This window comes from Lithobates pipiens, unplaced genomic scaffold (genome assembly GCF_037356315.1).
Source record: "Lithobates pipiens isolate NorthernLeopardFrog02 unplaced genomic scaffold, aLitPip1_a1.2 Scaffold_13, whole genome shotgun sequence".
Classification (NCBI taxonomy): domain Eukaryota; kingdom Metazoa; phylum Chordata; class Amphibia; order Anura; family Ranidae; genus Lithobates; species Lithobates pipiens.
This window is the reverse complement of record NW_027507718.1, coordinates 7,847,047-7,860,776: the sequence shown is the minus strand read 5'-3', so window position 1 is coordinate 7,860,776 and position 13,730 is coordinate 7,847,047. Positions and strand designations below refer to the sequence as shown.

General features: G+C 38.7%; 1 protein-coding gene across 4 annotated transcripts in view; it reads right to left on the bottom strand.

Moving 5' to 3' along the window:
* Window positions 1-9,872: 9,872 nt before the first annotated feature.
* FANCC (FA complementation group C) overlaps window positions 9,873-13,730 on the bottom strand; it is a 308,404-nt gene continuing 304,546 nt past the window's right edge. For all 4 annotated transcript variants that reach the window (XM_077474813.1, XM_077474811.1, XM_077474812.1 and 1 more), the window contains one exon: window positions 9,873-10,393. In XM_077474813.1, the coding sequence (XP_077330939.1) occupies window positions 10,262-10,393 (132 nt within the window). In that variant the 3' untranslated portion in view covers window positions 9,873-10,261. The remainder of the gene's footprint in view (window positions 10,394-13,730) is intronic.

Genomic DNA, 13,730 nt, shown 5'->3' with positions numbered 1-13,730 from the left:
GATATGGACATAGATAGTGGCTATGAACCCACTCTAACGATGACCAAAGATTGACTCTATATTGAGACAAAGGTAATTTTATTTGTTGCTCAGTCGTGTCCAACTCTTCGTGACCTGCTTTTTTGATTTATTTGTACAGATGTGCATCAACAAATACATTATAAGTTCTCAAGAACTTGCAAACTGAGAACAGACATCTACCCTGCTAGTTAGCACTGTGTCATTCATTAGTCTCAGAGGGTCCATTCACACCACTGCACTGTGGTAATGCCTGCTACTTGTGTTGGTGTGCTTCCATTCGTTGGCACTGCACAGTGCATTATGTCCTGTGTATAAAATGCAGCCCTGTCCCATTTTCCAAACAATCAGAAGGGCAATCACCTAAAATGTAAAAATCACATAAATATATTTTGAGTTAGCCATTGCAATAAGTCAATATTAGTGGTCACTGAAAATACCCTAATAGCAGTAATCCAAGAATAGATTTTATGTTTTGTCTGTACAATGCATTAACTACACCTATGCTAACCATGCATTCACTAATAGTAAAAAAAAAATCTTTACAAAACAAATACACATTCATTGCTTTAATTTTGTAAAGTTTGTAAAGTATGATTTGGCCATAGGAATGAACTTATATTTGCTTTCCTGTGACCCAGAGTCAGCTTATAGCAGACTATTGCTCGCTATCAGCTGACATCACAGAGTTGCCCCAGGAAGGATCCAGCTCATATTGTCCAGGTACACCCAGCTGCCTGATTGTATGTGTGTGTGTAGCTGAAAGCCAAAGCCATCTGCATGTGCTCCCTCTCCAGTCTTGAGGTCCAGTGAGCCCTGGAGACACTGAGCAGGGAGCGGTAACTGACAGTCACTGCTCTGAGAAGACTAAAAAGTGATTGATTGTTGGTCATGTGGTCACTCAGTTCTTGGGCTTAAAGCCAGCAGGGTACAGCTACATCATCAGACCAATGCTGCAGCATGGAGGTGAGTATATACTATTTTTACATAGTCCAAACGTCTCTTTTAAATATTGTAAACATTATCTGGCAGTAGCATTGGCCAGGGGGATTATTGTACAGAAAGTCTCAAAGGTGAGTATAAATATTACCCACCCATCCCCTATCTAGATTTATCCCAATTCTGTGCTACTTTGATATTCTCTTAAAACATGTACATTCATATTTGTCCATTCTATGTTTATAGAAAAAAAAAAAGATACCTTGTATTTTAATGGATTATTCTTTCAAGGAAAAAAATATTAAAATTCAGAAAAGGCATTTACTACAATTTTTTCTTGTTGATAAAAAACACACAAAAACCATAACAAAGCATGGATAGCACTTAAACAATGGTTATAATTGCTATAAGTTTCTTTTGTCTGTTCACTTTGTAATTAACATTTTCTTTATTTTAAGTAGATCATATTAACACAGTCTCTGCTAGGTCAGTGGAGGGCAATGTTTTTAAATCCTTCTTTTAACTGTTAAAAAATTTTCTTTGTGCCTGCTCAGTGACACAGAGTCTCGCAGGATTGAGTTGCCATGCTCTGATGGAGATCAAATCACACGATGAAAAATGACGTTACTCTTTCCCTCCAATAAATTGTTTAAACAGCTTTGAATGGCAGGGCTCTGCACACTGGGAAATATAAAGAAGAGAGCCAAGAAAAGATGTAAATTAAAGAATGTAACAGTCTATGTAGTCTTTGAATAACAAGCAATTTAGTCAACAGAGCCTCACATCATGACTTCTCTATAATAAAAAAAATGTAACTGCTCATGGTAAGAATTATTCAGAGCAACATTTTGTAGCCAACACAGTTATGTGGCAAGTGATAGGCAAGTACACTGCTCAAAAAAAATAAAAGGAACACTTTGAAAACACATCAGATCTCAATGAAAAATATCATGCTGGATATCTATACTGAGATGGACTGGGTAATTTGTTAGGAATGAAAAGATACCACATTGTTTGATGGAAATGTAAATTATCAACCTACCGAGGGCTGAATTCAAAGACACCCCAAAAATTAAAGTGACAAAATGATGCAGCAGGCTAGTCCATGTTGCTGTAATTTCATTGCAGCAACTCAAAATGGTAGTCAATAGTCTGTATGGTTCCCATGTGCTTGTATGGTGTCCTGGGGTATTTCTTCCCAGATCTGGGCCAGGGAATCACTGGGTTTCTAAACTAGAGGTCGACCGACATATCGGCCGATATTTGGCATTGGTATCGATATTTGGCCGATGATATCTTCAATACAAATTTCATATATTTACAGAAGATAAAAAACAGACAAAGTTAACAATGTTTGTTCCTGCTTTACTGTATTTCACCTAAAACCCACTGTATTACAACCCATTACAGTGGACATAGGACAAACCCAACGCGTTTCGAGATCTTACATAAATTCTCTTCATCAGGGGTATATATGATTCACATGAGACAGTAATCAGAAATTGGATATCTGGCATTGAAACAAAATCAAATTGAAATTGGTACGGATGACTGATATGTTGACATACTAATTTCAATTTGATTTGAACATAATGTCCCAGAGGTGTTCCTTTAGATTTTTGTCAGGCGAGCGTAGAAGCTAATGGCATCAATTCCTTCATCCTCCCGTAACTGGCTGCATGCTATTGCCACATGAGGCCCAGCATTATCGTGCACCAGGAACCCAGGACCCAATGCACCAGTGTAGGGTCTGACAATGGGTCCAGGGATTATATCCCGCTACCTAATGGCAGTCAGTGTGCCATAGTCTAGCCTGTAGAGGTCTGGGTGTCCCTCTATGGATATGCCTCCCCAGACCATCACTGATCCATCACCAAACCGGTTATGCTGAACGATGTGACAGGCAACATAACATTCTCTGTGGTTTCTCCAAACCCATTCATGTCTGTCACACGCTCAGGGTGAATATGCTCTCATCTGTGAAAAGCACAGGGCGCCAGTGGCAGAACTGCCAATTTGGTGTTCAATGGCAAATGCCAATCAAGCTCCATGGTGTTGGGCAGTGAGCACAGGGCCCACTAGAGGACGTCAGGCCCTCAGGCCACCCTCATGAAGTCTATTTCTGATTGTTTGGTCAGAGAAATTCACACCAGTGGCAGTCATTTTGTAGGGCTCTGGCAGTGCTCACCCTGTTCCTCCTTGCACAAAGGAGCAGATACCGGTCCTGCTGATGAGTTAAGGGCCTTCTACAGCCCTGTTCAGCTCTCTTAGCCCTTGTACACACGGATGGACATTCCGACAACCAAATCCGTCGGATTTTGTCGGACGGATTTTGTCCAAAACTTGTGTTGCATACACACGGGCAGACAAAGTTGTCGGAAAATCCGATTGTTCAGAACGTGTTGACGTTATTTCATTACGACGGGACTACGTTCAGGCTAGTAGCCAATAGCTTTGGTCTAGGAATTTGATCTGAGCATGCGTGGCACTTTGTCCGATCTGAATTCTGTACAAACGATCAGACAAAGTCTGATCGGATCATGTTGTAAGAAAATTTTATAGCCCAGCTCTAAAACTTTGTCGGTCGGATATTCCGACGGAAACAGTCCGATGGAGCCCACACACGGTCGGATTATCCGACAACACGGTCAGATCGGACATTTTCTGTCGGAATGTCTGACCGTGTGTACAAGGGTTTAGAGTAACTGCCTGTCTCCTGGAATCTCTTCTATGCTCTTGAGACTCTTTGAACCTTCTGGCAATGGCACGTATTGATGTGCCATCCTGGAGGAGTTGGACTGCCTCTGCAACCTCTATAGGGTGCAGTATTGCCTCATGCTACCAGTAGTGACACTGACCCGAGCCAAATACAAAACTAGTGAAAAACAATCAGAAAACATGAGTTTCCTCACATTGAGGAAACACTGCAAAATCACCAGAGATGCTGTAACTATAACACAATGAACATTATAATACATCTTTAGAAATAAACTGTCTGTTAAACCAAATGAGTTACTTAACCAAAGGTAAACATTTTTTTTTCTTGTGTAGTAATGTTTTGTCACAGCCCATTATTATGATATAATATTTCTTATGATTTTTATTAAAATATATTACAATGTTAGCATAAATAAAATTAAATAATGCAAACAGAGCTCTTGAATGGTGCCAGTGGAAATAGCCTTTTATATTAAGTGTCTATTCTCTTTTGTAGCATGCACGTTAACTTTAAATTCTTTGGCGGAAGCTTGCATTCCTCGCTTATTTTCCCACTGGATGGAACAATCCGATTTGAAGCATGCAGACAGCTTCCTCATTTAGACTCCATAGGAATGCTAAACCTCATATGATTGCATTTCCACTTCTGTTATAGTTCAGCAGATGTTTCAACAGCTAGGTAACAATTTAAATATTCTGTTGGAAAAACTAGGTATGTATTTCAAAATCCTTTAGCCTGAATCATCCAGCCATCTGGATGATAAACAGGTGGTGTGAGATAACAAGTCAAGTGTATCCCCTCTTCCAGTTATTAATAGAAGCTGTATATAGGGGATATAATAAATGCATACCTACAACACATAACTCCACAACCTTGTTAAACTCAATTTTAATGAAATGCCTATTTATCAAAAGACAATATATATATATATATACAGTATGTTACACAAGCCATTTTGTCACTTAGGCCTCCTTTAAATGTACCAATCCATACACCCAACCAAAAGGATGTCTTTAGCTGCTCAGGAAGCACAGGTGTTTGGTGCAGGAATATGCAGGCCCTGCATGGATCTCCAAGCAAATGCCGGAGTGTACATTTATGCTGGTCCGGTCTGTCTGTATTCTAATCCATGCATCGGACCTGCACAGATGTACACTCCAGTCTTATTTCTTATTAGATCTCTTTAATGCATTCCTGTGTCAATATTTTGTCTTGTGCACGTGCTTTCATTTTTTAAACTACATTCCTTTTCATCATAAAATATCTGGGTGTCCTGCTAGTCCCTTTCTGTTCTTGAATCATTTTGACCACGCTAAGCACAAAAGTAGATCTGTGTCTGCTTGGTCAGTTTGCATCCCATAGCTTCTTATCCAAGCTAAAAAGTGAACAGTGTGCCTGTAGCTCTGTAGTTATCTAGAAGACTCGCCAACTGCCCAACCCCCCTTGACTTAACCATTTGACTTCTGGAAGATTTACTCCCCTTCCTGACCAGGCCACTTTTTGCGATATGGCACTGTGTTGTTTTAACTGACAAGTGCGCAGGCATACAACTCTGTATTTTTAAATTAAATTTACGTTCTTTTCTATCTCACAAATCTAGCTTTATTTTGGTGATATTTTGTCACCTCTGTGCTTTTTTTATTTTGTTTTTTTGTACTATAAACAAAAAAAGCTGCCAATTTTGAAAAAAATATATAATATTTTCTAATTTCTGCTATAAATTTCCAATAAAAATAGAAAAAAATCGAATTTCTTCATTAATTTAGGCCAATATGTATTCTGCTATATATTTTTGGCAAATAAAATCCCAATAAGTGTATACTGATTGGTTTATGCAAAAGTTATAGCTTCTGCAAACTACGTGATATTTTTATAATTTTTTTTCAATGCATTAGATATGACGGCAATCAGCGACTTATAGCGGGACTGTGATATTGCAGTGGACATTTTCACACTGACACTTTTTGGGGACCAGTGACACTATTACAGTGATCAGTTCTAAAAGATATGCACTGTTACTGTACTAATGACACTGTCTGGGAAGGGGTTAACATCAGGGGCGATCAAAGGGTTAACTGTGTGCCTAGCCAGTGTTTTTTTTTACAGTGTATGTGGTGCTTTTACTAGGGGAAGGCATGGATCAATGTCCCTGCTTTGCAGGAACACAGGATCCATGCCTTCCCTACTGACAGAACGATGACCTACCTTGTTTACATAGGTAGACCGCCGTTCTGCCTCTGTGCTTGATGATTGGCAAGTGCTGGCAGACATTGAGTTTGCGGTACACGCAGATAAGCTCCCACTATGTATAATCAAAGCAGGAGTGGGCTGCTGGCAGCTCGCTTGGGCACCCTCAAACTGGAAGTGTCAGATCATGTACTAGGTAGGTGATCCAGCGCAGCAGTGCCGCCTTCCCACCGTTTATTAAAGTTATACAATCGGCAAGTGGTCAATTGACAGACCTCCATACATCTCATGCTGCTCCCTGCCCTTTAACAGTGCATGTGGAAGCCTTCTAAACTCAGGAAAAGCAATGAGAAGAGCAACTCTTGTCACATGATGACCAAGAGTAAAAAAATAAAAGCATCGCACCTTTCACACAGGCTTTTCAATCAGGTCCACCTGTCAGTTTTTCAGGTGGACCTGATCGAAAACTCCATGCAGGTCTATGAGCAGTTCGATGTAAATGGAATTGTGTTCATTTACATCTGCCTGCAAGTCTGTTCAGGTCTGTAAAAAAAAAAAAAAAAAAAAAAAAAAAGGAAAAGGAAATGGTCACATATTTTTGTTCGACCTAAATGTTTGGACGTAAATGTGACGAATCAGAGGTAGAATGATGTAAACAAATACAAGTTCTTTTACATACGATAGCCCATAGATCCAGCATGGGTCTGTCACAGTCCAGTGTCAGAGATGAACTGACATTGATGTCACAAAAAGGTGAAAGGACCCTTACAGCTGCCTTTTTTTGAACAATGTTTTATTGTATGGCAATAAAATTAGGTGACTGGATGTTATTTATATTATCCAACTTAACATACTGTATACTTTAAGGGGTTGATTTTCTAAAGGCAAATAGGCTGTTCCCTATGAGAGGGAATTTTCACTTGCAAGGTAATTTTTCCTAGTGATTGTGATGAAAAATTTACTTTGCAAAGAATACTCAATCACATGCAAATAAAATAATAAAAAAACTAAAATAAAAAAAAACTGTATTTTTGCTTGTGCATGATTGGATGATAAAAGTTAGCAGAACTTCACTTCATTCACTAAGCTATTGGAAAATTCCCTTGCAACATGAAAACAGCCTATTTGCCTTTACTAAATCAACCCCTAAGTTTGTCAACGAAAAAACTATCAATCAGACCCAATTTTACCCTATTCTGACTGGTCATTCTTATTGCACTTGAAATTTAGCAGTTAAAATCATGTGAAAACTTTAGGCTCAGTTCATACTGCTATGACATGGGACATGGGACTACGGGACCTTGTGAGAAACCAAGTCACATGACATGTCAAATCCAATGTTTCCCTATGAGAGCCATCTTAACCACTTAATGACTAAGCCTTTTTTGAGATGTGTTGTTTACAAGTTAAAGAGAAAATTGAGTACTGTCCGTGATACTTTTTTTATTTGCACTAACATGCAATTTTTCAGGACAAGATTTCCGGGTATGTCCCCTTCTTCAAGGTCAAAGCAGTACTGCAAAAATTGTATGTTAGTGCAAATAAAAAAAGTATCACAGACATTTTTCTCTGTCACAATACGGCTACAATCACCTCAAGTATGATTACAAGTTAAAAACTGTTTTTTTTTTGGTAGAAAATTACTTAAAGCCGACAAATATTATACATCTTTTTTTCTAACACCCTAGAGAATAAAATGGGGGTCGCTGTAATACTTTGTCACACCGTATTTGCGCAGCGGTCTTATAAGCGCACTTTTTTTTTTTTAAAAAGACACTTTTTTTATTTAAAAAATAAGACAACAGTAAAATTAGTCCAATTTTTTTATATTGTGAAAGATAATGTTACGCTTCAAAATTGCGCCCGCTCGTGGAATGGAAACAAACTTTTACCCTTAAAAATCTCCATAGGCAACGTTTAAAAAATTCTACAGGTTGCATGTTTTAAGTTACAGAGGAGGAGTACTAGGGCTAGAATTATTGCTCTCACTCTACCGATTGCAGTGATACCTCACATGTATGGTTTGAACACCGTTTTCATATGCGGGCGCTACTCACATATGCGTTCGCTTCTGCACGCGAGCTTGGCGGGACGGGGCGCATTTAAAAAAAAAAAAAATATTATTATTTATTTTACCTTATTTTTTTTCTTACACTGTTTTTTTTTTTTTTAAGTGTCACTTTTATTCCTATTACAAAGAATGTAAACATCCCTTGTAATAGAAAAAAAGCATGACAGGACCTCTTAAATATGAGATCTGGGGTCAAAAAGACCTCAGATCTCATATTTACACACATATATATATATATATATATATATATATATATATATATATATATATAAAAAATATGTCCCTTTAAGAGCTGTGGTAGGAAGTTACGTTTTGACGTCGCTTCCGCCCTGCATCGTTATGGAGATGGTGGGGGCCATCTTCCCCTCACTCATCTCCATGCCCAGCCAGGGTGAAGATCCAATTGCCTAGCCGCTGCTGACGGATCCAGTAAGCAGCGGAGGGCACCAGAGTGCAGTGGGAGGGGGGCCCTCTCCCGCCGCCGTTAAAAGTGACCTCTTGGCGAATCCACCTCAGAGACCACTTTTATCAGAAACCGGACTGCCGGCCAAACACAAGGGTACAGGGGTTATGGCAGCTAGCTGCTGCCATAACATCGATATCCCCCATCAAAGTTAGGACGTATATCGGCGTGCGTCAGTATAGAAGTGTTTAAGTAATACTACACAAGTTACTCCGACTTTAGAAGAGGTTTCTGTACTACTTTGGTCAACTTGGTTGCAATTTCAGCCCTTGTTCAGGCTCCTAAATAGCATCCAAGTTGGAAGAAAGTTGTCATAGTGACTTTGCAGCAGTGTGAACCAAGCCTTAAGCATACTTTACTTAAATCAAGAACTTGAATATACCTTGTACCCCCATGGCTTCATACAATGACATAGCTGTTCTAACTAGTAAAATGTTTAGGAGTGGTAATAAGTCATGGTCTTTGCTCAGGAGCAGGTTCTGTATGACTGAGCCCTGGTTCACATTGATGTGATTTGGCATGTGATTTGACATGTTAAATTGCATGCCAAATCAGTGGCAATTGCCAGAAACGGCAGCGGCCGTATCGGTGCAAGGCCGCATTTTTGGAGCCGCACCGATATCCAAAAGAATTTTCTGTACTACTCTTGGCAATTTCGGGGTGCACTTTCCATTGACATCTGTGCAGAAACCCGCACAGATGTCTCTGAAACCGCCCCTGAAGTTTGGGCTAACATGCTGGAATGAAATTGTTCAGCTAAACGTGCACAATTTAAATCCCGCAGTCAGTGTGAACCTAGTGTGAAACCTGAAAGAAATATTCAGAATTATTGTATCTCAATATTGTTGCAATGTATTTTGAGTTCTTTTGCATCAGATCAAAGAAGTATCTTTTGATCTGCACTTAATGTCAGTTCCAGCAAGTTTTATATTTAATAATAATTGGCCTATTGGATGTATGCCTAACTTTTTTTTTTTTACCTACAGGCATGAAGGTGTGATGAATGGGGGTTATACTATATAATGAGAGCTTATTTGGTGCACATTCTTCTTGCACATTTTTGTTTCTTTCTTTCCAATGATGTAGCAGCGTAATACAAGCAAAAACTCACTCAAAACCATTATAATTTCAGCTTTTTAAGTTGAATTATAATTTGTATTAGAGATTTACATTAGAATATAAAATGATTGAAATGACAAATGTTTGTATGATGGATTTAGCTGTAGTAGTACATCCAGAGAGGAAGGGTTTACATTCCTATAGTATGATAGGAATGAGCTACTTAGGGCCTCATTCTTCAGAGAAATCTACAGTAAGCCATTGTACTAAAGGCCTTGTATTTCATCAAATTTGAAAGACAGAACACTCATAGTTTTTCTGTACGTTTGCATTTTTGAATGTTTACCTTTTTTTTTACATCAGTTTTTTTTTTTGTACATAATATTAATAATAAAAAAAGAGTAATTAAGAACATCTGAGGTGTTATAACATATATTAACAAGTAACTATAACATTGAAAAGAATAATAAAAATAAAAAATAGAGGGTACAATTCAAATTTTTTACATATTTTGCTTGCCTTTTATCCACAGTGTGCCCATTTCATAGGCAAATGCTGGTGGAAGTTCCAAATCACTCATTAATATTAAACTAGTCACAAACAACTTCCTGACATCTGTATTCTAAATAAGCAATTCCCTGGAGTCACTGCTGTGAATAAATAGCTCCATTTTTGTACAGGAAAAAGTGACATGGACAAAACAGTTTGCCAAGAAACATCAAATTTCCACTGGCCGAGTGAAAAGCAAGCGGCTGTATACACTGTTGTTGTAAGACACATTAGGCCCTGTTTTCCTTAATTCCTATTAGGAGTCCTGAAGCAGCCAGTGCGCTATCGTGATTATCTTTCGACTTTCCATTCCAGGAATATCAAGTCTGCATAAAGTACGAGCCAGTACGTCAGAAACTTCACTGGCAGCTTCCTGTGTCTGAGTCATCTGAGAGAGAGGAAACAAGTAACGTTATCCTCAAATGCCTTTTAGTATTCCACAAACAAATATGCAATACATTTTTCCAAATGCTAATAAGCCACACTATGACCACAAAACAAACAACTTTCATGTTTCTAATTATTCTCTGTAATGTAAAAGCTAGCTCCCTGCAATCTGATCAGACTCTGACCATTCGCTTTGGGTCTTGCCATGTTCAAAAATCAAAGGATTTGCAACTAAACAACGAGATAAATATAGCAAAAAGGAAAATAAAGCTTCCCAAGAATGCATTTACATAAGCCACGTACATTTTATGCATTGCATTTTAACAGAGAACATACAATAACCCCCTTCTTACCTAACTGCACTGCATTTTCTATGAGCACATTTTTTTACTCAGTTTAAAATAATTAACCAATCCTATATACATTTCATATTATATTTACAAGCTGATTTATATCTTGTACTGGTGAGAACTAAAAAGACTGACACAATGCTTTTGTGATGATAACGTCGAACCATAGTCTCCCGCTTACAAAAAAAGAAATAATAAAAAAAAAAAAATGCAGCAGCACTTAACCACTTCAATACCAGGCACTTTTACCCCCTTTCTTGCCCAGGCCAATTTTTAACCTTCTGCAGTGTCGCACTTTAAATGACAATTGCGCTGTCATGCAACACTGTACCCATAAGAAATTTTTATAGTTTTGTTCACAAAAATAGAGCTTTCTTTTGATGGTATTTAACCACTTGTCAACCGTATAATCTAGATATATGGCATCAAGATGGCTCGGCTGTGCCAGATCACGTACCTAGTAAGTGATCCAACACTTTCGGGTAGGCTGGGAGATGATCTGCGGGTACCGCAGATTCAATGTCCGCCAGCACCCATCCATCGTTAGGCAGAGAGCCAGAATGGTGATCTGCTTATGTAAACAAGGCAGAAAGCCATTCTGACAGAAGGAAAGGGATGAAATTTGTGTCCCTGTAAAGCAGGGAATAAATTCAATTTCTTCTCTTAGTAAATGCACCTTCCCCAGTACACTAAAACACTGACTAGGAACACAGTTAACCCTTTGATCGCCTCTGATGTTTAACGCTTTTCCAGGCAGTGTAATTATTACAGTGACAATGCATATTTTTAGTACTGATCACTGTATTAGTGTCACTGGTCCCCAAAAAGAGTAAAAAGTGTCAGTGTCCAACTGTTCACCACAATATCACAGTCCTGCCATAAGTCACTGATCACTATAATTACTAGTAAAAATGAAAAAAAAAAATCCCACAGTTTGTAGACGCTATAACTTTTGCGCAAACAAATCAATATACGCTTATTGGGATTTTTTTCACCAAAAATATGTAGCAGAATACATATTGGCCTAAATTGATGAAGACATTTGATTTTTTTCATTTTTTTTTATTGGGTATGTTTTATAGCAGAAAGAAAAAAATATTATGTTTTTTTTTTTTTTCAAAATTGTTGGTCTTTTTTGTTCATAGTGCAAAAAATAAAAAATGCAATGGTGATGAAATAGCATCTAATAAAAGCTCTATTTGTGGGAAAAAGGGAGATAAATTTTATTTGGGTACAGTGTGGCGTGACCGCGCAACTGTCAGTTAAGCACTTGCCGACCAGCCGCCATCATTATACTGAGGCAGGTTGGCTTCATTGCGCAAATCACCGTAGCTGTACGTCGGTTTATGCAATAGATACAGTGGGTTTACACCCGCGGCACTGGAGCCGAAGCGTGCGACAGGCGGCCACGATGTCCGCCAGTCACCTACAAATGCTCCACAGAGAGCCAGAATGGGGATCTTTCAATGTAAACAAACAGATCCCCGTTCTGACAGGGGAGTAGAGAGATCGTCTGTTTCTAGTGATCAGGAACACTGATCTCTCTCCTTCTTCAGTCAGTACACTCCCCCTACAGTTAGAAACACCCCCCAGGGAACACATTTAACCCCTTGATCACTAGTGTTAACTCCTTCTCTGCCAGTGTCATTTATACAGTAATCAGTGCTTTTTTATAGCACTGATCGCTGTATAAATGTCACTGGTCCCAAAAAAGTGTCAAAAGTGTCCGATCTGTTCGCCTCAATGTCGCAGTCCTGCTAAAAATTGCTTATCGCCACCATTATTAGTATAAGAATAAAAAAATTATAAAATGCCATAAATCTATCCCCTATTCTGTAGTTGCTATAACTTTTGAGCAAACCAATCAATATATGCCCCTCTCCCGCCACAGATAAAAGTGATCTTGCGGTGAATCCGCCGCAGAGACCACTTTTATCTTGAAGCGGACAGCCCGCTGAAGAAGAGGATACTGGGGTTATGGCAGCTAGCTGCTGCTATAACAACGACATAACAACGACATCCCTCTTCAAATTACCGACGTATAATGATGGTGGCAACAGCACTGGTAAGCGGCAGAGGGCACCCGCCACGCTTCGGTGCCCTCCACCGCTTACCGGTGACGTTGGCAGTGGCGGAGCCGATCGGATGCTGTCCCTTGTGTGACATGGAGACAAGTGAGGGGAAAATGGCCCTCACCCGTCCCCATATTATTGCAGGGCGGACACAACATCAAAACGCCACTTCCGCGCATTTTTTTTGTATTTTTTTAAATGACAATTTTTTTTATTGCATTTTAGTGTAAATATGAGATCTGAGGTCTTTTTGACAGAGGTCCCGTCATGCTTTTTTTCTATTACAAGGGATGTTTACTGTACATTCCTTGTGATAAAATGTATAATGTTTGGGGTTTCAAGTAATTTTATAGCAAAAAAAAACCTGTTTTAAACCACAAATTTCAGAAAGAGGTTCGGTCCTTAATTGGTTAAGTGCAATATTTTTTACCAAAGTATGTAGGAGAATGCATATTGGCCTAAACTGAGGAAGAAATTAGTTTTTTTATATTTTTTGGGGGGATATTTATTATAGCAAAAATGGAAAAACATTGCTATTTCTTCAAAATGTATGCTCTTTTTTTGTTTATAGCACAAAAGCGCAGAGGTGATCAAATACCACCAAAAGAAAGCTCTATTTGTGGGGGGAAAAAAAAGACATCAATTTTGATTGGGTAAAACTTTGCATGACCATGCAATTGTCATTTAAAGTGACGTAGTGCTGTGTCGCAAAAAATGGCCTGATCATTAAGGGGGTAAATCCTTACGGCTCTTTAGTGGTCAAGGTAACGCGGTGCTGTATTGCAAAAAATGGCCTGGTCATGAAGGGGGGGTTAATCTTCTGGAGGTCAAGTGATTAATCCCACAGTTTTTTTATTTGTTGCTAAATAAACAAAAAAAGACAGAAAATGTTGCAAAAAATTTGTTTCTGCTATAA